We start from the raw sequence: 25,441 nt of genomic DNA on the forward strand, positions 1-25,441 counted from the left end.
AAAACAAATGAAAGTCACATTTTTGTTCAAAAATAACTATTTAAAAGGCGGTTTAATGTGTTCAAAAAACAAAAAAATAAGAGAAACCTTGAAAACAGCTAATGCCATCTGTAGTCTCTTGTGATACAAGGTTATATGTTTTTGGACATTAGTGCATTGGGAAGCATCACAAGGTCTAATCATTAAAATACAGTCATGTGATAATTAGATCACAGTTCAAAAGATTAAAATATACAAGTTTATGTGTAGCGTGACTCATAATTTTTTGAACATAAAAGAAACAGCAAAAACAAAAATATCTGCAAATGAACATATATAAATATATAAGAATATACATTTACATGTATTTTTTCATCTTTTTTTATATTTTAAATATTTATATCTGTAATTATAGATGCATTTGATTATTTATATATGTATAGTATGCATATTTTTGTTTTCATAATTGGCGTTTTGGGAAGTTACTTTGAATTTTTTCTTTGATCAAAAATCAGTAGGTTAAATCTATAACACCGGAGTTTTTGATCCTTTCTACAAGGAGTCTTTGGAGAGTGTCGATTTCGTCTTGGTATTTTTTGATATTCTCCGTTAAAGTTTCCTTTTGTTTAATTAGTTGAGCTTTTTTGGCTTCAAGTTCGGTAATTTTTTGAATCTTTTTGTTACGGCACTTGGCTGCTGCTTGACGATTCCTCTCTCGTTTTCTTTCCAATTTCAACTTGTCTTCATCAGGTAACGTAGATCCATTGCTGTTGCTGTTGTTGCTAATATTATTGATGGTATCATTAGATGAAATATTATTGTTATTGTCACTACTGTCGGTATTATTACTGTGGTTACTACTTTCCATAGTGGGTAAGACTTCGAGAGCAGGGGTTAGATTAGGTATTGTTGGAGGAAATTGAGCAACCATTGAATCTAATTGTGGACTGGAGATGATTACTTTGTTTAAATCAGGTGTTTGTAGAAAATCTGCATGATTTACGCGCTTGAGATCCAAAAAAGTAGGCTTCGGAAGTTTACGATGAGATGATTGCCACCCTAAATCACCAGGTATCTTAGTTTTGGTTGCACCATTTTCCTGTGATATCTGGTTTTTTTCTCCATCATCTGAATTTGCCATGATTCACTTAGATAAACTCACCACCGGTAAAAAAATATAAATTTAAAACAAAAATAAATTAAAACAAACTATTTGTCATTAAAAATGTTCACAATTAGACAGGACGAGAAAATTGCAACCCATAACACAACAAATTGTTTTATTTTGCCATTAGTGGTTCTTTAAGGCGTTAGAAGAGGGAGTCGTATAGAAGAAAAAATGCGCTCACTCAGTAAGAAGATTTAATTTTAAGCGCTTTTTTCGAACCAATGGAAAGATTAGTCATAACTTGTTTGCATTGTTTGACTGTATTTACATTACAGTGAAATTAACAATGACATTCTGAATCAATAAAATTATTTAATCTAATGGGAAGATGAAATTGAGGGAAACAATAAGATTTAAAAATGAAAAGATTGAGATTGACTCAATTCCTTTAAATAATCTCTATTAAAAATACTTTAGCACCCAATACTGGTTATTACCCAATCGACTTCGGTCAAGTTGATGACTAGAAACTGAAAGATTACTCATATCATAAGAATGGTGGCAATTAAAAGTGAAATCAAAGAACCGGTGAAAATTCACTGACAATCACGAAACTCTTTCTAATTTTCCTAGTTTGAATCAGTCCAGGTGTGAATTCTGTATCATCAAACATACGTCATTTCATGAAACTAATAGATTAGCAATTGAAAAAATGAAGTTAGAAGTGATAAATTAAAGTTTGTATTTTAGATTTGCTTGAAGTTCAAAAATTTGTCTTATATTTTTTAATTTCCACCATTAGTTGGTGTACATTGATTAAAGAGCTACGAGAAGGATTATTTTTAAATATATTAAGGAAAACGATTTTATGGAATCTATGATAATATTGTATGAGTTCAGTTAAAGCTGCTTGTTGTATATTATTACCGCATTTAAAGTTGGTAAAATTTTGCATAACTTCACGGTTAATTTCATCAATTGCTTTTCTCCAACCATTGTTAAATGTTTTAACAATATTGGCAATCTTGGGCTCTTCACGTTTCAACAATTCGGTATCATCTCGTTCCAAATATGATTCACAATCTTTAACAAAACGAAGCATACCACCAAAATGAGGATCCAAGAGCTCTGCAACATAATCTTCGATTCGCTTGCTTAAATGTTGCTTGATATTCTGAGATTCCTTTGATTCTTCTTTAACACGTTCCAATAGGACGTTTAAAATCATGTCATAATTGTTTATTAAGAAAACAAGATACTCTTTAGGGTTATTGAAACGTCCAGCCATCTTTAGAATGAAATTTTCAACTTCAGTTTGGAGACAGCCAAGAAGAATAGAAACTCTCTCGTCAGGAAATGTATCATTAATTGCCATTATTGCAGCAGAAAATTCAGCATAACGTCGTGTAATATAGTGGGGTCGAGAGTCACAATTTCCTAATTTTTCGGGATCACAATTTTTAACACTTTGAATTTGCATTTGGAATATAGTTTCAAATCGAGGCCAAAGTATTTCAACCATGGATTCCCAATAATTATCTAATGCTGGGACAGCTCGTTTATGAGATAGTAACCGGTATCGATAAACAATGTGAAGACACAAAAATAAACCAATACAATCGTAACTAGAACGAAATTCTTCTTCACAAAGATGCAAGATAAACTTCAATGTTTTCCCGAGAATTCGTTCAAATAACATGAATGCAGCTTCATTTTTGAGCATGAAATAATCAACACAAAACAGATATTCTCTACAGCCATTATCAACTACGGCATATTGATGACTTCGGAAGAGAGCTTCCATTGGAAATTTGGTTTCCATTTTGGTTGCAGTATGTGGAATGATTAATGGTGACTCTAGTTCGGTTGTGACTATGTTTCCTCGGTTTCCCAATGTGAATATGGTTGATCTGTTTTTAAGGGTTTGTTTACCCGTAAAGAAGGAAACTTTAGATTTGTGAGAATCATCAGCAGCCATAAGATCATCTTTATCTGGCAGCTCATCAAATTTTAACTTAGATAATCTAGATATGTATTCTTTGAAGTAGGAAAAATACACCTTGCTCATGGTATCGACATACTCTTGTTTCACTTCACGAGCAATTTCACGTGCGTGTGTACACAGGAAGGTGTAGAAGAATTTGTTCTTCAAGAGAGCATTTTGTTCCATTTGATAATTTGACATGGCTCGTCGGCAGAATTGTATCCTTTTCAGGATATACTCTCGTATCTTTGAAATAGCTTTAACTTTCAATTTTTCCAATATCTCTTTAACATCCTGACATGGAAGTGACTCCCTGGTGCTTTCGTTGCCCACAAAATCAATTTTTTGGTCTAATATCATAAGATTATCGATAAAGTCCTTTTCACTTGCTGGCGTGTCAAGTATATGAAGCATAACAGGCTCAGGGACAACAATCTCATCAATGTATTGAACCAGTTCACTCCTTAAGGCTTGTTTATTTTTTAATCGTATATTCAAGGACAACGATTGCTCCTGAAGTGACAAAATTTCTTGACATATGTTACCAAGGTCAGCCTGAAATGTTACCAACATTTCTTCCAATTTCTCCAAAATTGAGTCACACTCATTAATATCACTGTGAAGTGCAGCAATATTGCTACTTTCACTGATGTAGTCAGCAACCGAGGCATTAACAGCCTCTCTTAATTTATTCTCGATAACCTGACTGTAAAATCTCAGGTCAACTGCTGAAGATAAAATATCTTTAATAAAATCATCGCCGATTAAATCCTCTGGAAGAGTACAGCTAGGAGAAGACTGCATTTAACACCTTGACCAAGAGTACTAACGCAGAATATTTTCACTGCTGATTTGACACTGAAGAACTCACTTAAGTTACAATTTTCAAATAACTTTACTATGCCCGAAATAAAACTCCAATTGCTTAAAAATATGAGGACTACCTAGCTTTAAAAATGATTAAAAAAACTTGATGGACAATCAAGATGAAAAAATCATCAATACACTGGATTTAATACAGTCAACATTGAGAAAACTGTATTTCACTGGAAATAGCCTATTTTGACTATTCATCGGGCAGTGTAATTTCATGATTTCAATCTTACATTACTTAATAGATTAAATTGATCTCAGATCGCATTAATAAATCAAGTTTAGCTTAGGAAATCATTTGTAACTTATTTTAAGAGTTATCTAAATCACAATTCTCAAACGAAAATTAGATTAAGTTAGTTGATCAGGTCAAGAATTGTAATCAAAGGAAGTCAGATTCTCCACAAATTAAAATCCAGTGCTGTCCAGTGTTCGTAATTACTTGATCAGATATAAAATACTTTGCCTTTTGGTGTCAAATTAAAAATATAAAAAATAATCCAATTTCATTAAACTGTTTGATCTTGGATGAAAAACGGGTAATGTCAGATCAAAATTAACTTAAAATCAATGAACACATTTTAAGAGAAGCTTTTGTAACAATCAGAAGTCAATTTTCTGGCGATATATGATGTTTTTTGTCAATTATTTAGGTGATTGCTCAAATTTAGTTTTATAAAATTTCCTAGAGAGGTTTTTATTTCATCGGGATTTCAATTAAGTATTAGATTTTAAGTGTTTTATTCATTTATTCAACATTACAGATTAATCAGAGTTGAAAAAAGCGCTGAAGTTGTTGGCTTATTGAGTGAGCGCAATTTGAGGCGCCCTCTAGCGTTACAAAATTTACTACATTATTTTTTTCACCCGAGCGTTGTTTTATTGAAATTTTCAATTCATCAATTATAGTTAATTTTTGCATTAAATTAAAAATTGAAAGAAAGTTACCATGGCAGATTCAGATGAAGGAGAGAAGACCATTGCCCAGGATATTGTTGTCACAAAATATAAAATGGCTGGCGAAATGGTCAATCGTAAGTTAACTTGATTCTTGAAACTCGACTGTTTTCACAATAATCTTACACGTGTTCCAGACTTAGCACTATCTTGGTCTTGATTAACTAAATTTTTGTTAATTTTCATAATTTTTCATCTTTCACTATTTGTATTCGTTTCCCCTTTGACTCGCCGTATGGTCACAAGAAAAATTCATCTAATGAACTGTGTTAATTTATAATTCTCATTTTTTTCTCTTTCTCTTTTTTGGTAGGTGTTTTGAAAGCATTGATTGCTAAGTGTAAGGCTGATGAAAGTGTCCTTACGATCTGTGAACTTGGTGATAAACTTCTCACCGAAGAAACTGGCAAAGTTTTCAAAAAAGAAAAGGAGATCAAGAAGGGAATAGCCTTTCCTACCTGTGTATCTGTTAATAACTGTATCTGCCATTTTTCACCGCTTAGAAGTGATCCTGAAATCAAATTAAAAGATGGGGATGTTGTTAAAATGTAAGTTGATGTTTAGTTGTTGAGTCTCATTTCTTTTTTCATTTTTAACTGTTGGTTTACTAAAGTTAAACTCTTTCTATTTATTCACAGAGATTTAGGAGCCTACATTGACGGGTTCATCGCAGTTGCCGCTCATACTTTAGTTGTTGGAGCTTCGAAAGAAAATAAAGTTACTGGTCGAAAAGCTGATGTAATTCTTGCGGCTCACTATGCTGCTGAAGTTGCACTAAGATTGGTCAAACCCGGAGGTGAAAATTATGCAGTCACCGATGCTATCCAAAAAGTTGCAGAAACATACAACTGTAAACCCGTTTCTGGAATGTTGTCGCACCAATTGAAACAATTCAGAATTGATGGAGAAAAATCTATTATTCAAAATCCAACTGAAGCTCAGAGAAAAGAGCATGAAAAGTGTGAATTTGAATTGCATGAAGTTTACGCAGTAGATATTCTAATTTCTACAGGTGAAGGAAAAGTAAGTTATCCTATTCTTTTTCATTTGAAATTTATTTGAAAAGGTTTACATTTTTTGTTGAAATTATCTAAATTTACTTGTTCCTTTTTTTCAGGGACGAGAATTGGATGCTAAAGTTACTGTCTACAAAAAGACTGATGAGATCTATCAATTAAAAATGAAAGCATCTAGAACTTTCTTTAGTGAGATCGAAAAGAAATTCGGAAATATGCCTTTTACCATGAGAGCTTTGGAAGATGAGAAGAAAGCTCGCATGGGCGCTGTAGAATGTGCTAATCATAAGTTAATTGAAGCTTTCAATGTCTTGTATGAAAAAGAAGGCGAATTTGTTGCCCAATTCAAATTCACTGTTCTTTTGATGCCCTCAGGATCCCATAAAATTACCGGCCTTCCATTTGATTTAGATTTATTTGAATCTGAATTTAAAATAGAGGATCAAAGTATTAAAAGTTTGCTAGAAAAAGGAACAAAAGTTGCTAAAAAGAAGAAAAAGCCAGGAAAATCAGAACCCACACCTGGAGGAGATACCGCTGATGATAATACTCCAGCAGCAGAAGATTGATCATCATGGTAACCTTCGAATCTGCAAATGTACATCTTTCGTCAGCTGTTTACATTCTAATATGTAAACGGACAACAACATTAAACGATTGAATGGCATTCTTCAATAAAAAGAACATTTTGTTTAAAAAAAGCAGCTTCCAAATGAATTTTTTCAACTATGAAACTAATTTTGAAATATTCACAGATTAAGCTTGTTGTGAATCTAAAATCTAACAATTAGGTTATAAAAAAATAAAACAACATGTTTTGAGCTCAATTCAGTTTTCTCTATTGAAGTTAATAGCAATGACTGAATTTCTTTAGCTCTTATCATCTGCAAACAGAAGGTTTGACCAATATCTGACCCGTTCAAGCAATTTTTCTCAAAAAGGCTTGCCTGTAAGTCGCATAGTGTCGTTATAAATGAAGCTGAATAAATTGTTCGAGTATTAACCTATTATCCTTTTTCCAGTTTCTTTATTATCAGATTTTTTATGATAAGGACTATGGACAAAAACTTTGACTTTCGAGTTGTGAGTTGAAATTGATGGTTTGTAGGGACACAAAAACTGAGTCCATTAGTGATATTAAAAATTTTCTGGGAGATTCGAGTCTAAAGTTGAAACTTGGGTCCCTTTTTGTATAATTATGAAACCAGATTTTTGCATGAAACTCATTTATCTGATGTAACTTTTGATAGTCAATAAACAAATTCACTTATTTTGTCAAATAAAATTTTCTATTTCTTTAAAACAAAGTGTTTCGATTTTATTCGTTATTCCTTCTGCTTACTGTGATTGTAAGAGTTAGAGAACTAAAACTTATTATTATCATAATATAAAAATTGTTAGCACACATCATCGCTTGCTATGAACATATAAACTAGAGAGGTTAAACTTATTATTCGTAGACAAAAATTGTTGGTACATAACAACAATCAAACATTTTTTCCAATGTATCCACAGTTCTCTTGCTTTTGACTATTGGCCTAAATACAATGTATTTTGGGTTACGACAATTCGAGAATAGTAGTAACTGAAAGCATCATAATTGGCACATCTTGAAATTTTATTGTAAAAATATTCATTTAATCTTGAAATCGAGATCATACAGAAAAATAAAAATTAATAAAATTCAAGTCAATCTTCTGGTTGTCACAAAAAAACACAATTGACAAAAAAAGGCACAAATGGTTAAGAATTCATTTATTTTCGGATTTAGACTTTGTTGGCTTGCAGGGAAATATAACTGGATCCATCGATGCGATTTAAAGATTTCTCTGATCAATAGTTTTCGATGAAATAGAGTCCCAAGTTGAAACTTCGATCGCTTTTTGTTCATTTAAGAAAGCAGACTTTTCAATAAAACTCATTTTCTTAATGTAAATTTCAATGGCTAACCAGAAAATGCACATATTTTGAGGACTAAAATTTTCTGTCTTCTGTAAAACAGATAAGTTCGATTTCCAGTTAAGTCGATCGCATTCGATAAGCGTGCGAGTTAATGAGCTGAAACTTGTTCTGAGTCCATAAAAATTGTTGCCTCACACCATACATTGAATAATTTTATCAATTTAATAACAGTTCTCTTTTTTTTGACCATTGCTATTGCCAAAAGTTTTAGAATCAGGGATCGTGCTCAACCAGCCTTTGTCAAACAAATTTCTGAGTGAATATCAATGTGTGGACCCTTGTCTCTTCGAATTTTTGCACCATAAGTTATTCCTCTGATTATCATTTCGATATTTTGTGGTTAACGCTCATAAACAGCATTTAGACTGCTTTCAATGAAAACATACAGACAACATGATAAACACAAGTTTGCCATAAAAGTCAGTAACAGAATTGAAGCAGTGAAAATTTCATTCATGTAAATCTACTTAATACTCCAACTTACTGACAACGAGAACTCATGCCTTAGATTTCATAGATACTCCATAAAGTACCAGAATGCGATAGAACAATGCAATTGAAGATTTAATTTAAAATCAAATTGTATTACTTAATAAAGGACTATGGACAAAACCTGCGACTTTCGAGTTGAGACTTGGTTTAGGATTGTTTAATCTGAGTCCATTAGCGCTGTTAAAAAACTTTTCATTCGAAAATCCGGATGTAAGTGCAAGATTAACAACTTAATTAAACAAACCTCAACCCATTTCTTGGTAAATAAAGCAATTTTCTGGTTAATGTAGCAAATGTAATGCAAAGATCAATGCCAAAGCTTCCAAACTTTGAGTTATGAGTTTAGACTTGGTGGAGTTTGTACGGACATAAAAACTGAGTCTATTGGTGCGATTAAATAATTCATACGATAAATAGTTTTCTAGAAAATTAAGGTCAAAGCCGAAACTTCGATCGCCTTTTATTCAGCTATGGAGACAGATTTTTTCATAAAACTCTATTTTACTTATGTAAATTTTGATGGCTAACCAGAAAATGCACATATTTTGAAGACTAAAATTTTCTGTCTTCTGTAAAACAGATAAGTTCGATTTGCAGTTGAACCGATCGCTTTCGATGAGCGTAAGAGTTAATGAGCTGAAACTCAGTACTTGTCCATAAAAATTGTTGGTACACATCAACAAACCAAAACTTTTTTCAAAATATTAACAGTTCTCTCGAGTTCGGCCATTGGACTTAAAACTTTGGGCCTCGAATTTTCGAGTATGTTTGCTCCTAAACTCATCATTCTTTGAGCTATCAGTACATTTTATTATTACCTAAAATAACTTAAAATTTCAGGTGATTGAAAATGTAAGAAAAAAAGTTATAGCACTATTTTACTTATGCTGGTTGATTTGTGATTTGATTTACAAAGATGAATTGTTACTCAGCCACAAATTCATTATTAGCTGATTTAGCTCAATTGTTTTTCATTATTCGATAATGTTCTGTAGACTTATTATCTACCCGTACTGAAATCTATTGATGATTCAAAGAATGATGATTGTAGGAGAAACCATTCTCGAAATATTGAGACCCAAAGTTTTAAGTCCAATGGCCAAAATCCAGAGAACTGTTGTTATATTGAAAAAAGTTTTGGGTTGCTGATGTGTACCAACAATTTTTATGGACAAGTACTGAGTTTCAGCTCATTAACTCTTACGCTCATCGAAAGCGATCGGTTCAACTGCAAATCGAACATTATCCGTTTTACAGAAATAGAAAAAGTTTTTCCTCAAAGTAAGACCACTTTCTGGTTGGCCATCAAAATTTACATCAGGAAAGCAGAGTTTTATGAAAAAATCTGTCTCTTTAGCTGAATAAAAGGCGATCGAAGTTTCGGCTTTGACCTTAATTTTCTAGAAAACTATTTATCGTATGAATTATTTAATCGCACCAATAGACTCAGTTTTTATGTCCGTACAAACTCCACCAAGTCTAAACTCATAACTCAAAGTTTGGAAGCTTTGGCATTGATCTTTGCATTACATTTGCTACATTAACCAGAAAATTGCTTTATTTACCAAGAAATGGGTTGAGATGTGTTTTGTTTGTTTAATTAAGTTGTTACTCGTGCATTTACAACCCAAAAATCATGACCTAAATACGCTAATGAATAGTTATTGAATTAAATTTAATTAGTAATCAGTAAAGAATGAATTTGCAAAAGAATAATGATTGTAGGTAATGCCATTCTCAAAATATCGAGGCTCAAACTTTTATGGCCAATGGCCAAAATAAAGAGAACTGTTATTAAATTGATAAAATTATTCAATGTATGGTGTGAGGCAACAATTTTTATGGACTCAGAACAAGTTTCAGCTCATTAACTCGCACGCTTATCGAATGCGATCGACTTAACTGGAAATCGAACTTATCTGTTTTACAGAAGACAGAAAATTTTAGTCCTCAAAATATGTGCATTTTCTGGTTAGCCATTGAAATTTACATTAAGAAAATGAGTTTTATTGAAAAGTCTGCTTTCTTAAATGAACAAAAAGCGATCGAAGTTTCAACTTTTAACTCTATTTTCTCGAAAACTATGGATCAGAGAAATCTTTAAATCGCACCGATGGATTCAGTTTCATGTCCCTCCAAGTCAACAAAGTCTTAATCCGAAAATAAATTAATTTTTAACCATTTATGTCCATTTGTGTCAATTGTGGGTTTTTCAGTAACAATCCAATCTTTTATTTTATTACATACTCCTAGCAAGATTATTTGTATGATTTAAAGCCACATGTAAATTAGCGAAATGGTTACAGAGTTTTGTAGATAATCATGACGTGTTTCTTCTTTCAATTGACTTTATTTTCACCTTGTTAACCATTAACGATTGATGAAAAGCTGGACGTTAATTGCTATATGATTTTTGTAACTCGTACCTGAAATGAATGGAATGAAACTGATGAAACCTTCTGAGCTTTGAAATGCGTTTTAATATCCTCTGATTGTAAATAATCCAATTAGGTGATTTTTCTGAGCTAACAGTCAAAGCTCAATAACATTTTATTATTTTCTCGTTTTCTCATATTTTTATGATTTTGTTTGAATGACAGAGTTTATGTATCTAACATACGATAATACAATGGTTTATTCATTTTAACAGCAGCTGCTTATAAGAAAACAATAGATTTGCAAGTTTATGAAAAGCGGACTTGATGAATCAGGCAGAATTGTTTTTGTATATGAGCCTCGACATGTCGATCAAATTATTTGACAGTATTTCCGATCTATTTTACGTGAGACTGTGGTGAGTTTGCTTAGTATATAATGCATCGTTTTGTCGAGTTTCAAATCATTATCTTCAGATTATTCGAGTTTAAAGTTTGATTTGATTTACAAATTCCCTTTCAAAATGCGTTCATTCACTATTGCTATTTTAGCTGTCGTTATCTACACTGTTTCAGCAGCAGTCGTACCACAAGAAGAGTTGTCCACTGGTAGTACCATCGACAATGAGGTAAACAATGAAGCTGAAGATCTTCTGAAAAACATTGACGACTTGCTTAAGGAGATCGATAATGCTTTGGCCAACCAACCTCGACCACCCTTCAACATGCCACTTCAACCACCATTTGTCCCACCTCCATTTGGACCTCCAAGACCATTCAGACCTCCACATTCTCATGATGATGATGATGACGACGACAGTGATGATGATGACAGTGACGATGATAGTGATGATGACAGTGATGATGATGACGATGATCACAAACGTTTTGGGGGCTTCAGAGGATTTGGTAATAACAATCGATTTGGACCAAACAGAGGATTCGGCAACCAGAGATTTGGTAACCAGAGATTCGGTGATCAACAACGATTCATTGAAAATGAACATGCTGCCGGACGTTTTGGAAATCAAAGATTTGGTCAAAACAGATTCCGACAAAACTGGTAATGTAACTTATCATGAACTGTATTAAACTGAGTTATTGCTTATCTCAGTTTCATGATCAATAAAATAATTATCCTTCGATATTGAACATTGAAATCATTTAATTTCGTCAGTTTCTTATTTGTGTAAATTGTAAAAAACCCGACAGATCAAATGCATGCAAATGTAGCGTAAAATTGCTGTCTAAATGTGATCAATGATCAAACCCAATGCTCTCTACTCCCATTGATCATCAGGTACTGTGCACAACCAGCTTTTGTCAAACAATTTCTAATAAGTGAATATCAATGTATGGATTAAGTCAATCAATCTTGTTTCTTCGAAATTTTGCACCATAAGCTTTTCCTCTGATTATCATTTCGGTATTTTGGTGCTTTACACTCATACTGCATTTAGACTGCTTTCAATAAAAACATACAAACAACATGATAAACACAATTTTGCCATTAAATTCAGTTAAAGTAACAGAATCAGAAATTTCATTCATGTGAATCTACTTAATACTCCAACTTACTGACAACGAGAACTCATTCCTTAGATTGCATAGATACTCCATGAAGTACCAGAATGCGATACAACAATGCAATTGGAGATCTAATTCAAAATCAAATTACTTAATAAAGGACTATGGAAAAAAGCTTTGACTTTCGAGTTGAGAGGTTGACTTGGTTTAAGATTGTTTATTATTAATAGTTTTGGTGTAATATCACAAAATCTGAGTCCATTAGCGTTGTTAAAAAACTTTTAATTTGTAAATCCGGTTGTAAATATACGAAAAACAACTTACTTTACAAACAAAACACATCTCAACCCATTTCTTGGTAAATAAAGCAATTTTCTGGTTAATGTTGCAAATGTAATGCAAAGATCAATGCCAAAGACTCGAACATTTGAGTAAAGAGTTGTGACTTGCTGGGGTTTAAAGGAAAATGAGAACTGAGTCTATTAGTGCGATTAAATAATGCATACGATAGATAGTCTTCTAGAAAATCAAGGTCAAAGTCAAAACTTCGATCGCCTTTTATTCAGCTAAAGAGACAGATTTTTTCATAAAACTCTAATTTACTTGTGTAAATTTTGACGGCAAACCAGAAAATGGTCTTATTTAGAGAAATAATATTTTCTGTTTTTTTAAAACTGCTAATGTTCGATTTTCATTTGAACCGATCACTTCCTATGACCATATGAGTTAGAGAGCTTAAACTTTTTATTCGTAGATAAAAATTGTTAGTGCACATCAGCAACCCAAAACTTTTTCCAATATAACAACAGTTCTCTTGATTTTGGCTATTGGACTTAAAACTTTGATCCTCGATATTTCGAGAATGGTTTCTCCTACAATCATCATTCTTGTAGTCATCAGTAGATTTTAGCCCGGTTAGATGATAAATCTACAGAACATTACCGAATAATGAAAAACAATTGAGCTAAATCAGCTAGTAATGAATTTGTGGCCGAGTAACAAATCATCTTTATAAATTAATTCACAAATCAGACATCAGAAGGAAAGCAGTGCTATAACTTTTCTTGCAGGATTTTCAATCGTCTGAAATTTCAATGTATTTTAGGCAATAATAAAATCTACTGGTATGTCAAAGAATAATGAGTGTAGGAGAAACCTTTCTCGAAATATTGAGACCCAAAGTTTCACGGCCAATGGCCAAAATCAAGATATCCGTTTATTTATTGCTAAATTTTTTTTATTGTTGTTGTGAACGAGCAATTTGCATGAACAAATAATAAGTTTCAGGTCATTAACTCTTACGGTTATAGAATGCGATGGATTTAAATGAAGGTCGAACTCAACTGTTTTAGAGAAAAATAAAGTTTTATTTATCAAGATAAATCTATTTTCTGGTTGTCCATCAAAAGTTAAATGAGTTTCATGAAAAATCTGGTACAAATAGTTGTACAAAAAGCGATGTAAGTTTAAACTTTGACATTAATTTAATCGAAAACTATCGATTGGAGAATTTTTTTAGTGACTCTAATGTTCTCAGGTTTTGTGAAGGTTCATGAAGGTTCAAAAAGGTTGCCAAATTTTGTAGTACCTTAACAACTTCCCTGCATGAAAGTGTTTATGAGTCAATGAATCATTTAAACTTCAGCTGCTTATAAAAACCAATGCATTCTCAAGTTCATAAAGCGCGAACTTGCTGCATCTGTGTGATTGTTTTTTTAAATAAGCCTCGACATGTCATTCAAAATACTTGACAGTGTTTTCCGATCTATTTCGTATTAAACCAGGGTGAGTATCGCTAGTACATAATGCATTTTGCTGACTATTTTCAAATCATTATCGTCAGATTATTCGAGTTTAAAGTTTGATTTGATATCACAAAATCCCTTGCAAAATGCGTTCATTTACAATTGTTATTTTATCTCTCGTTGTCTACACTGTTTCTGGTGCAGCAATTGTATCACAAGACGAGTTGACCACTGAAAGTGCCATTGACAATCAGGAAAAATCTGTAAACAATGAAGCTTAGGAACTTCTTAAGACTATTGATGACTTGCTGAAGGAGATCAATAATGCTTTGGCCAACAATCGACCTCGACCGCCTTTCAATTTACCCCAACCATGGTTTGGCTTAACGGTAAGGCTAATTGAGAACCCGTCAGCTCACCTTTTGATCTTAAAAGTCTCAACTAGCTAGTTTAATCCTCAAGCTGAGGAAGATAATCAAATTTAATTAACTAAATTAGCTTTTGATCTATTTAAATTTATTGCATGTCGGAATAGGATAGACTAGTTAAGGTTAAATCATATTTGATCCAGTTGGTCACCTCTTAACGCTGATACTTTCATTGAAGCCAACTATAACTTTGAAGATGCAAAAGCGAGCTGACAGGTTTTCGTTCACCCCCTCAACAATTGAATATCAGATAATCGAATCCTAATTTTTGCTCGGATTCGCTAATAACTTCTATAGTTCGACTGTATTTGATTAAAGTAATCATTTTAAAGATGCTTTAACAATGTTAATAAATGAACTTCCAGATGATTGCTTGTTGGCTATTCTTGATTACATACAAGATTTACAAGATTTAATACACTGCTTCAAAGGTAAGTGTAATCATGTTATTAAATAAAATTGTTAAATCCTTTTTTGGCTTTCAATTGAAAGTGAGCTGCAATATAATAAAATGCGATAAATGGTATTATATCAAAATTTTATGCGAAAGAAACGGTTTCATTAAAACCTCTTGGGTTTCCAATTTTCAGCCACTTTTGTTAGTTTGACGTTATGTTTAGTTAATTTAATAGTAATTGGACAAATTGCAATTACAGTTTGCGAAAAATGGTCCAATGTAATTGTTGGTCGGACAAGAAGAGTCAAATACTTGTTTAGTAAGATTCAATTTTGATTATAACTTATTCTCATTGTTAACCACTTTCCTCATCAAATCAATTATTAATTTCAGATCAATCGTATTATTCACCTGATTATGTTTGTAACTACGTAAATCGACCTATTGATGTAACCTGTTTGGGCAAATTGTTTCCAAATTTAAGGGTTTGTTGACAGATTTTGTATTATTTAACTGGCTTGTTTTATAATATTTATTTTTACAAACCATTATCATGACAGATTGCCGACTTGTTTCACATATCCAATGTACTACGAAGTAATGAAACTATGATAATAAGAACGCCAACGAAAGATATTGATAAACTAATCAGAGATTCAGAATCTTTAAAAGGAATAATCTTTCCTTGTAATTACTATTTGGATTTCGAATTGATGCCGGAAATCGGTAACCTCGAAATGTTATCTACTCGGAACATCAGTCCAAACATAAGTGGAATCTATGTAAAATGTGAAACAATTCCACCTTTGGAACTCTGATTTAGGTATATTCGAATGCATCGCGAATTGTTTTCCAAATCTTGAAAGGATCAAAATTTATGTTGCAGACGGTAATTTCATAAATTATAATATCTTTCATAGCTGCTTGTTGATGAACCTTTTCCATGTTTAGATGGAAAAGATTATCGCCCTGATCATCCAGCAATGGCAAATCTTAAAATATTTGAAATGGCTTTTTGCAGTTTTGATTGGCCTCGTGACAATTGCTATTCATTTTTATTCATGGATTCGTGCCCAGCATTACAGAGTGCTCATATCAGAATTGATTGCAGTCACATTGTGTTCAATGATTCGATAAAACATGCAAACTTACGAGATTTGGTTATACAATTTGTGAGTAGGATTTTACCTGAGATGGATTTCAGTTCTGAAAAGTGTGTTATCATGGATTTGTTTATCATTTCATTGTTGGTGTTCATGTCTGTCTCAATTGTGGGATAACTTTGATCAGTCGACTGTTTCTGGAATTTTTGAAACAACTTTTTTTCAATGCAATTGTTATTTACTCGCAAATTGACACTTTTCTTTATTTTAATAGTCAGAACCAATCGAATGGGATGAACTACGAAGACTGATGTTGAAATATCCAAATCTAAAGCATTTGGCATTACGAAATGCACTTTTAAGTGATGAAGACATCAAGCGATTGATATTAATTTTGCCAAAACTTACTCTACTTGATATTCGTGAATCTAACGGAGTGACTCAAGAAGCTGCTGATCATGTTCAGGATTATTGTAAGCGGTATGGCCGATCAATCGCTTTTTATTTCAAAGCCGACGACAAACAAATTGTAACTGACTGGCCGCAGTCATTAAATCGACCAGAACTAATCTGTCGTGGATTTGATTTCATGGAACATTGTTTTTTCAAAAATTTTTATTACTTACCTAATTTTTTGGATCCAGTAGATGATTAAAAATGAAAAATAAAAAAATTGTTGATCTTTTGTACGTAAATTTTGTTGCAACTGTGAGGTTTAGGATGTTTAAAGAAATGTCTCATACCTCGATATCTTACTCAGACCATAATATTGGATCTTTGATGGAATTGACTGGTCATTACACCAATCAATGCTGGGTAACCGCTAGTCTTGAATTATTGTCACGCAATGTTTATGAGAGAAATGAGAAATGAGAAACCTATTAATGAATATTATGAATGATAATAAATTGTGAATTGCATCCAACGAAAAGTTACAGTTGATGAAACGACTCGTTAATTTTATTTTATCAGTCAAGCTGGGACGGTTATCACTAACCGGTTACTTTTCCTTCCCCACTAACCAAATAACGGGTTACGGGTACCGGTTTATGGTGAACATCTCGCTCTACATTCAACTGACTAGTCCTCTGAATCGACTAGCTGTTTTATTTAAAAAATTATTATAGTTTTGTTAACGGAAATTGATTAAAGTTAACATTTCAAAGCTGTTAACAATGTTAATAAATGAGCTTCCAGATGATTGTTTGCTGACTATTTTTGATTACATACAAGATTTACGAGATTTAATAAACTGCTTCAAAGGTAAGTGCGAATCATGCCATTTATTTATATTTTAAAATGAATGCACATCAGATTATATTAGAATCATTGATAGTTATCATTTGTCAAATAACAGTAAAATACATATGATAAATGCTGTATCCAACTTTTGTGCAAATGAAGCTTCTTTCGTTGTCTTAAGATGAATTATGTTTATCGTCTGACTGAAAAAGTGCAATACAGTCAACCTCTCAAAAGTTGCATTAACGAGCCAATTATTCGCAGATGGCGCCACCAAAAATCTCTTAAAAAGAGGAGACTCGTCAGTCTTGCAACTTTTGAGAGATGCGACTGTATTTTAATTTAAGAATAATTCAACAAATTTCAGTTACAGTCTCCAAAAATTGGCGTATTAAAATTGTTGAGCGGACTAAAAAACTTCAATATTTGATTGGTAAGATTTAAATTTGCATTGATGCCTATTCTTATTTTGATTGTTTCCCTAATAAAATCAATTATTAATTTCAGATCAACCAAATTATTCATCTGATTATGTTTATCTGCACCTTAAGGAACCAATTGATGTAAAATGTTTGAGCAAATTGTTTCCAAATTTAAGGGTTTGTTGACAGATTTGACATTTTTGTACAATATTTAACTTTCATTGTTTTTATAGTTTTATTTTTATACAAATATTCCATAACAGATTGCCGAATTTTCATATCAACTTAATGGAGGGGCACCAATCGAAGATATGGTTAGACTAATCATAAATTCAAACTCTTTGAAAGGAATAATCTTCGATTGTGATAATCATCTGGAATTCGGATTGGTACCAGAAAACGCTAACCTCGAAATGTTATCTACCGGATATATTTATCCAAAGATGAGTGGGATCTATGAAAATGTGAAGCAATTGCACCTTTGGAACTATAATCTAGGTCTATTCGAATCCGTCGCACATTGTTTTCCAAATCTTGAAAGACTTCAAATTTATGCAACAGAAGGTAATTTCAAACATTTTATTATCTTTTATAATTGTTTGTTGACTAACCTTTTTCATGTTTAGACTTATCAGAACAATACTCTGATGCTCCAGTATTGGCAAATCTTAAAATACTTGAAATGGGTTTGCCTCTTAATGATTGGGCAAACATTTGCTGCTCATTTAAATTCATGGATGCGTACCCAGCATTACAGAGTGCTTATATCAAAATTGATTCAAGAACCATCACCTTCAATCATTTGATAACACGTGATAACTTACGAGATTTAGTTATACAATTTGTGAGTAGGATCCTGCTTTATTTTAATTCTGAAAAGCGTGCTATCATGATATTGTTTATCATTTCATTGTCGACATTCATTCGTTTTTCTCGATTGATCTGTCGACTGTTATTCATATTTTGTAGCAACTTTTTTCAGTGCAATGATTAATTTAGATAGCTCTTTGACAAATTGACACTTTTCTCTATTTTATTAATAGTATCAACCAATCGAATGGAATGAACTATCAAGATGCATGTTGAAATATCCAAATCTAAAGCATTTGGCATTGCGAGGTACTTCTTTAAAAGATGAGCACATCATGCAATTGATATTAATTTTGCCAAAACTAACAATACTTGATATTCGTAAATCTTATGGAGTCTCCCAAGAAGCTGATAATTATGTTCGGGATTATTGTGAGCAGTATGGCCGTTCAATCAAGTTTTATTTCAAACCATTCGACGAACGAATTAAATCTGATCGGCCGCAGCTATTGAATCGACCAGAAAAAATTTGTCGGGGATTTGATTTCATGGAACACTGTTTTTTCAAAAGTTTTTATGAGTTGCCTCATTTTTTGGATCCAATAGATGATTAAAAATGAAAAATAAAAAATTGTTTAAGGTAATGTAGCAATTTAAGCTCTGATGATTCCGAAATGTATTTCATGCAAGAAAAAAACTCAATGTTTATTGGAATCTCTAACGAAGTTTTTTTCGGTTCCTTAATGGTTAGGCTAATTGAGAACCCGTTAGCACACTTTTTAATCTTCCAAGTCTCAACTAGCTAGTTTGATCCTCATTGAACTTTCATCGAAGCCAACTATGACTTTGAAGATGAAAAAGCGAGCTGACAGGTTTTCGTTCACCTCCTCAACAATTGAATATCAGATAATCGAATCCTAATTTTTGCTCGGATTCGCTAATAACTTCTATAGTTCAACTGTATTTGATTAAAGTAATCATTTTGAAGTTGCTTTAACAATGTTAATAAATGAACTTCCAGATGATTGTTTGCTGACTATATTTGATTACATAAAAGATTTACAAGATTTAATAAATTGCTTCAAAGGTAAGTGCAAGGCATGTTATTTATGTGTGATATGTGTGTCATTAAATGTGAAACTAATCAGATGATATCGGAATCCTTTATGGCTTTCAATTGAAAGTAAGCTAAAATAAAATACGATAAATGGTATTATTAATATATCAAGATTTTATGCGCAAGAAACCTCTTTGGTTTCCAACCTACTAACATTTTAGCTAGTTTTAAGTTATGTTTAGTTAATTTAATAGTAATTTGACAAATTGCAATTACAGTTTGCGTAAAATGGTCTAATGTAATTGTTGGTCGGACAAGAAGAGTCAAATACTTGTTTAGTAAGATTTAATTTTGATTATTACTTATTCTCATTGTTAACCACTTTCCTCATCAAATCAATTATTAATTCCAGATCAATCTTATTATTCGCCTGATTATGTTTGTAACTACGTAAATCGACCTATTGATGTAACATGTTTGAGCAAATTGTTTCCAAATTTAAGGGTTAGTTGACAGATTTTATATTATTTAACTTCGATTGTTTTATAATATTTATTTTTACAAACCATTATCATGACAGATTGCCGACTTGTTCCACATATCCAATGTACTACGAAGTAATGAAGCTATGATAATAAGAACGCCAACGAAAGATATTGATAAACTAATCAGAGATTCAGAATCTTTAAAAGGAATAATCTTTCCTTGTAATTACTATTTGGATTTCGAATTGATGCCGGAAATCGCTAACCTCGAAATGTTATCTACCGGATACCTCAGTCCAAAAATAAGTGGAATCTATGAAAATGTGAAACAATTGCACCTTTATGACTGTAATTTAGGTCTATTCGAATCCATCGCGCATTGTTTTCCAAATCTTGAAAGGATCAAAATTTATGTTGCAGACGGTAATTTCATAAATTATAAAATCTTTTATATTAATAATTGCTTGTTGATGAACCTTTTCCATGTTTAGATGGAAAAGATTATCGCCCTGATCATCCAGCAATGGCAAATCTTAAAATATTTGAAATGGCTTTTTACAGTTTTGATCGGCCTCGTGACATTAGCTGTTCATTTTTAGCCATGGATTCGTGCCCAGCATTACAGAGTGCTCATATCAGAATTGATTGCAGTCGCATTGTGTTCAATGATGCGATAAAACATGCAAACTTACAAAATTTGGTTATACAATTTGTGAGTAGGATTCTGCCTGAGATGAATTTTAGTTCTGAAAAGTGTGTTATCATGAATTTGTTTATCATTTTATTGTCGATATTCATGTTTTTCTCAATTGTGGGATAACTTTGATCCATCGACTGTTTTTGAAATTTTGAAACAACCTTTCTTGCTATGCAACTGTTATTTATTTGCAAATTGACACATTTCGTTATTTTAATAGTTAGAACCAATCGAATGGGATAAACTACGAAAACAAATGTCAAAATATCCAAATCTTAAGCATTTGGCATTACGAGATACCTCTTTGGAAGATGAGCACATCGAACAATTAATATTCATCTTGCCAAAACTTACTCTACTTGATATTCGTGAATCTCGTGGAGTCACTCGAGAAGCTGCTGATCATGTTCGGGATTATTGTAAGCATTTTGGGCGTTCAATCAAGTTTCTTTCAGCAGAAGGCAGACACGGTGAATGGCCACATATCTCATTAAACATATATGGATCAAATAAAATCTGTCGTGGATTTGATTTCATGGAACATTGTTTTTTCAAAAATTTCGATCATTTACCTCATTTTTTGGATCCAATAGATGATTGAAAATGCAAAAGATAACATGATTGTCAATCCTCTGCGTCTAACTTTTGTTCCAGCTTTAAGGAGTACGATATTGAAAGAGACATAATCCTTTATATCTTACTCAGACAATAATCGGATCTTTGATGGAATATAATGAATGATTAATTAATTGTGAATTGCATCTAACGAAAAGTTACAGTTGATGACATGACTCGTCATCAATTGGAAAAACTTTCATGCTTCAAACAACAGAACACTAAAGCTCACTTCATAACTCAATTGAGGAAGTTTAATCAAGATGGATAAAACAATCGCCAATCATGCAGCTTTAAATTAATATTTTTGTGGTTTTCGTTCCAAATTGGTTCCAAACTGCTTAGTTATTTTGTTTGTTTAGAGATATTTTTATTCATTTCCTCATTCATAACAGACAAATCAAGAGGTGTACGAAAAATTTTGTCCAGCACCATAGGTTGAAAACGTTAAAAGGGTGTCAGTCCCACATCACCATCAAAAGGATGTTTTTCGAGAATTGAATTTTGCGTGCATATAATTACTGTTGACGCCTGTCAAAAATATGTCGATCATGTGATGAAATATATACCAAATTGTATAAGCGGACTATGGACTGACACCCTTTTAACGTTTTCAACCTATTCTCATAGATATGTTCCTCTCATTTTGAAATCTGTTTCACGCCAAGTGAATTTTGTTTCATTCTTTTTGAACTCAACTTGAAAAATGTTTCACTTTTTTGATTTTGTGTTCGTCTCCAAGCGTTTTGAGTGTACATAATGCATTTATCTGACTAGTTTCAAATCATTATCGTTAGATTATTCCAGTTTAAAGTTTGATTTGATATAACAAAATCCCTTGCAAAATGCGTTCATTTACCATTGCTATTTTAGCTGTCGTTTTCTACACTGTTTCTGGTGCAGCAATTGTATCACAAGACGAGTTGACCACTGAAAGTTCGACCTGATAAAGTTTGTCTTGGATTTGATTTCATGGAACATTGTATTTTCAAAAATTTTATTGAGTTGCCTCATTTTTTGGATCTAGTAGATGATTTAAAATGGAAATGTTAACACTATTGTCATTTCTTTGCATCTGCCAGAGCTGCTGATCTTGTACCGGACTATTGTAAGCGATATGGTCGATCAATCAAGTTTTATTTCAAAAGAGACGATAAACAAATTGAAGCTGATTGGCCGCAGTCATTAAATCCAGGGAAAAAAGTTTGTCGTGGATTCGATTTCATGGAACATTGTTTTTTCAAAAATTTTTATGAATCACTCAATTTTTTAGATCCAGTAGATAATCAAAAATGAGAAGGAGAAAAAATTGTTGATCTTTTGACGCCAATCGGCCAATTTCCCTTCCTCCAGCCAAATAAAGTGATTAATGTTAGTGCTGGACCATTATGCGAATTTAAGATTATTGATTTTTTGAGCAATTTTTCAATCCATGATCATTGATAATCTATGTTTGATGAAAAAAGTTCGGGGCATAGTTGGAAAAAATATCCATAAACGTAGAAAAAACACATTCAGAAAGATTAATAAGCATCGATGTTTGTTCCTTACTAATCGATGATCACTTAAGTCAGAAAATATCGATCACTATCGATTTGCTGCTAGTCAACTTGTCAACATCTCAACTTTAAACTGAACTGTCGTCTGAATCGACTAGCTGTGTTATTTAATTATTATAGTTTTATTATTAACTGGAAATTGATTAAATTTAATACTTCAAAGGTGATTTAATAATGTTAATAAATGAACTTCCAGATGATTGTTTGCTGACTATTTTCGATTACATACAAGATTTAGAAGATTTAATAAACTGCTTCAAAGGTAAGTGCAAATCATGCTATTTATTTGTATTTTTAAATTTTAGGGAAATCATATTATATTGGAATCATTTATATTTATCAATTGAAACCACAGTTAAATACATGATACTCTCAAAAAAGCCCAACATATTAATCCAACTTTTATACGAAAGAAACGGTTATGAATGTTGTTGATCGTCTGACTGATAAATCGCAATATTCAAATACCAATATTTTCGGTAATTTGAAGTCATGATTTGTAAATTCATAGTAATTTGACAAATTCCAATTACAGTTTGCGTAAAATGGTCTAATGTAATTGTTGGTCGTCGGACAAAAAGAGTCAAATATTTGACTGGTAAGATTTTAATTTCCATTTATGCTTATTCTCATTGTTCACCATTTTCCTAATGAATTTTATAATTACTATATATTTTATATTCTATACTTTATAATTTTCAGACCAATGGTTTTATCCGCCTGATCATTTTAACAGTCTTGTAAAACGACCTGTTGATGTAACCTGTTTGAGCAAATTGTTTCCAAATTTAAGGGTTTGTTGACAGATTTTATATTATATTTCACTTTCATTGTTTCTATAGTTTTTATTTTTTTACTTTTCACAGATTGCTGACGTTACAATCCTATTACATGCAAAAGTACCAATCGAAGTTATTGATAAACTAATCATAGATTCAGAATCTTTGAAAGGAATCATTTATAATAAATATTTGGATTTCGAATGGAAAATGGCGTACGCTAACCTCGAAATGCTATCTACCAGATATATTGATTCAAGCATGAAAGGAGTCTATGGCAATGTGAAACAATTTCACCTTTGGAAGTGTGATTTCAAATGCGTCGCACATTGTTTTCCAAATCTCGAAAGGCTGCAAATATTGAATTTAGAAGGTAATCTCATATCTTAAAATTTCATATAGTATTACAGTATCTTTTTTTAATTGTTTGCGGATGAACCTTTTTCATGTTTAGACAGAACAGACATTGCCACGATGGTCCATTAATGGTAAATCTTAAAATATCTTGAACTTTCTTCTAATGATGAATTTTTCTCTTCATTTATATGTTTAGACTTTCCAGAATATTACTCTGATGCTCCAGTATTGGCAAAGCTTAAGATAGTTGAAATAAATTTGCATCTGAATTGTAGGAAAGGCGTTTGTTGTTCACTTGTATTCATGGATTCGTGCCCAGCATTACAGAGTGCTCATATCATAATGGAGTGCAGACGCATCGTGTTCAATGATGCGATAAAACATTCAAACTTACGAGATTTGGTTCTACAATTAGTGAGTATGATTTTGCTGTTGATATTTTATTTTATTGTCGATATTCCTTCATTTTTCTCAATTGTGGGATAACTTTGATCCGTCGACTGTTATTTTGAAACATTTCACATAGCAATTTAACAAATTGGTACTTATCTCTATTTTAATAGAGCAAGTCAATCATGTGGAATGACCTACGAAGACTACTGTCGAAATATCCAAATCTAAAGCATTTGGCATTAAGAGACACTCGTTTAAAAGATGAATACATCAAGCAATTGATATTAATTTTGCCAAAATTAACACTTCTTGATATTCGTGAATCTCGTGGAGTCACTCAAGAAGCTGCCGATCATATTCAGGATTATTGTAAACAGAATGGCCGATCAATCAAGTTTTATTTTAAAAAAGACGATAAACAAATTGAATATGATTGGCCGCAATCATTAAATCGACGAGAAAAAATTTGTCGTGGATTTGATTTCATGGAACATTGTTTTTTCAAAGATTTTTATGATTTACCTAATTTTTTGGATTCAGTAGATGATTAAAAATGAAATTAGAAAAAATTGTCAATTCTTTGCACCTAATTTTTGTGTCAGCTGTGAGGTGTAGCATGTTGAAAGAAATGTCGTTTATATCCATATCTCACCCAGACCATAATTATCGATCATAGATGAAATTGATGAGCCATTAATGCTTGGGTAATTACTAGAAGTCTTGAAATATTGAAACTCGAAGCTTTTATTATTCAATGAGAAACCAATTGATAGATATTTAAATAATTATGTAATACCATTTCTTTTTCAATATCAAATCTTCAAGATTTCGGGTTTAGTTTCGAACACAATTTTCTCTAAAACCAGAGAAACTTTACTACTGCCTTTTATACTTCATTTGCAAGACTCGAACTCAATTCTTAAATCCAAAGTTTGTGTACTCCTTTGAATTAAATTAAGTAAAGTAGACAGAAAGATGGGAACATATCGTCAATTTTAACATCTAAACTAAGATTTCATAAGTCAGGTTCTATTTCAAGCTGGGCGGTTACCACTAAGGTCATCGATTTTTTTGATAAC

At 32.1% G+C, this 25,441-nt stretch overlaps 6 protein-coding genes across 8 annotated transcripts; 4 read left to right on the forward strand and 2 right to left on the reverse strand.

The window, feature by feature from the left end:
* Positions 1–33: 33 nt before the first annotated feature.
* On the reverse strand, positions 34–1,120 carry LOC107370444 (uncharacterized). The gene has a single exon (XM_015938439.2). The coding sequence runs from the start codon at positions 1,118–1,120 to the stop codon at positions 491–493; it is 630 nt and encodes a 209-aa protein (XP_015793925.1). The 3' UTR covers positions 34–490.
* On the reverse strand, positions 34–4,228 carry Vps52 (vacuolar protein sorting 52). Its single transcript, XM_015938442.3, has one exon. The coding sequence runs from the start codon at positions 3,873–3,875 to the stop codon at positions 1,851–1,853; it is 2,025 nt and encodes a 674-aa protein (XP_015793928.1). The 5' UTR covers positions 3,876–4,228; the 3' UTR covers positions 34–1,850.
* Positions 4,229–4,805: 577 nt separating this feature from the next.
* Positions 4,806–6,618, forward strand: LOC107370448 (proliferation-associated protein 2G4). Its single transcript, XM_015938443.2, has 4 exons — positions 4,806–4,978; positions 5,215–5,449; positions 5,540–5,924; positions 6,019–6,618. The coding sequence occupies exons 1-4, from the start codon at positions 4,894–4,896 to the stop codon at positions 6,484–6,486; spliced, it is 1,173 nt and encodes a 390-aa protein (XP_015793929.1). The 5' UTR covers positions 4,806–4,893; the 3' UTR covers positions 6,487–6,618.
* Positions 6,619–11,221: 4,603 nt separating this feature from the next.
* LOC149094195 (uncharacterized) lies at positions 11,222–11,906 on the forward strand. Its single transcript, XM_089267568.1, has one exon. The coding sequence runs from the start codon at positions 11,271–11,273 to the stop codon at positions 11,811–11,813; it is 543 nt and encodes a 180-aa protein (XP_089123694.1). The 5' UTR covers positions 11,222–11,270; the 3' UTR covers positions 11,814–11,906.
* Positions 11,907–17,000: 5,094 nt separating this feature from the next.
* On the forward strand, positions 17,001–19,068 carry LOC112539766 (uncharacterized). 2 transcript variants are annotated; one of them, XM_089267569.1, is made up of 6 exons: positions 17,001–17,209; positions 17,556–17,621; positions 17,696–17,787; positions 17,874–18,174; positions 18,237–18,454; positions 18,654–19,068. In XM_089267569.1, exons 1-6 carry the CDS (start codon positions 17,122–17,124, stop codon positions 19,032–19,034), a joined length of 1,146 nt encoding a protein of 381 aa, XP_089123695.1. In that variant the 5' UTR covers positions 17,001–17,121; the 3' UTR covers positions 19,035–19,068. The 2 variants fall into 2 exon arrangements, with proteins under 2 accessions (XP_089123695.1, XP_025018296.1); XM_025162528.2 differs by having other exon boundaries at positions 17,562–17,621.
* Positions 19,069–22,071: 3,003 nt separating this feature from the next.
* On the forward strand, positions 22,072–24,933 carry LOC149094196 (uncharacterized). Of its 2 annotated transcripts, none has more exons than XM_089267571.1 (6): positions 22,072–23,095; positions 23,369–23,431; positions 23,536–23,627; positions 23,700–23,985; positions 24,166–24,383; positions 24,533–24,933. In XM_089267571.1, exons 1-6 carry the CDS (start codon positions 23,008–23,010, stop codon positions 24,911–24,913), a joined length of 1,128 nt encoding a protein of 375 aa, XP_089123697.1. In that variant the 5' UTR covers positions 22,072–23,007; the 3' UTR covers positions 24,914–24,933. The 2 variants fall into 2 exon arrangements, with proteins under 2 accessions (XP_089123697.1, XP_089123696.1); XM_089267570.1 differs by having other exon boundaries at positions 22,878–23,095; positions 23,676–23,985; positions 24,533–24,928.
* The last annotated feature ends 508 nt before the right edge of the window (positions 24,934–25,441 follow it).

The sequence above is a fragment of the Tetranychus urticae genome, chromosome 2 (genome assembly GCF_039701765.1).
Source record: "Tetranychus urticae isolate SD_2017Ah chromosome 2, NJAU_TeUrti_SD_1.0, whole genome shotgun sequence".
NCBI classification, from domain to species: domain Eukaryota; kingdom Metazoa; phylum Arthropoda; class Arachnida; order Trombidiformes; family Tetranychidae; genus Tetranychus; species Tetranychus urticae.

What these genes read in the sequence shown, in the direction of transcription:
- LOC107370444 (XM_015938439.2), bottom strand. Translation starts at nt 1,120, where the DNA reads ATGGCAAATTCAGATGATGGAGAAAAAAACCAGATATCACAGGAAAAT.
- Vps52 (XM_015938442.3), bottom strand. Translation starts at nt 3,875, where the DNA reads ATGCAGTCTTCTCCTAGCTGTACTCTTCCAGAGGATTTAATCGGCGAT.
- LOC107370448 (XM_015938443.2), top strand. Translation starts at nt 4,894, where the DNA reads ATGGCAGATTCAGATGAAGGAGAGAAGACCATTGCCCAGGATATTGTT. An exon ending in GGCTGGCGAAATGGTCAATC is followed by an intron (nt 4,979 to 5,214) that starts GTAAGTTAACTT and finishes CTTTTTTGGTAG; the next exon opens with GTGTTTTGAAAGCATTGATT. An exon ending in TTTCTACAGGTGAAGGAAAA is followed by an intron (nt 5,925 to 6,018) that starts GTAAGTTATCCT and finishes CCTTTTTTTCAG; the next exon opens with GGACGAGAATTGGATGCTAA.
- LOC149094195 (XM_089267568.1), top strand. Translation starts at nt 11,271, where the DNA reads ATGCGTTCATTCACTATTGCTATTTTAGCTGTCGTTATCTACACTGTT.
- LOC112539766 (XM_089267569.1), top strand. Translation starts at nt 17,122, where the DNA reads ATGTTAATAAATGAGCTTCCAGATGATTGTTTGCTGACTATTTTTGAT. An exon ending in TTTAATAAACTGCTTCAAAG is followed by an intron (nt 17,210 to 17,555) that starts GTAAGTGCGAAT and finishes AACAAATTTCAG; the next exon opens with TTACAGTCTCCAAAAATTGG. An exon ending in AAAACTTCAATATTTGATTG is followed by an intron (nt 17,622 to 17,695) that starts GTAAGATTTAAA and finishes TATTAATTTCAG; the next exon opens with ATCAACCAAATTATTCATCT.
- LOC149094196 (XM_089267570.1), top strand. Translation starts at nt 23,008, where the DNA reads ATGTTAATAAATGAACTTCCAGATGATTGTTTGCTGACTATTTTCGAT. An exon ending in AAGAGTCAAATATTTGACTG is followed by an intron (nt 23,432 to 23,535) that starts GTAAGATTTTAA and finishes TATAATTTTCAG; the next exon opens with ACCAATGGTTTTATCCGCCT. An exon ending in GAGATTTGGTTCTACAATTA is followed by an intron (nt 24,384 to 24,532) that starts GTGAGTATGATT and finishes CTATTTTAATAG; the next exon opens with AGCAAGTCAATCATGTGGAA.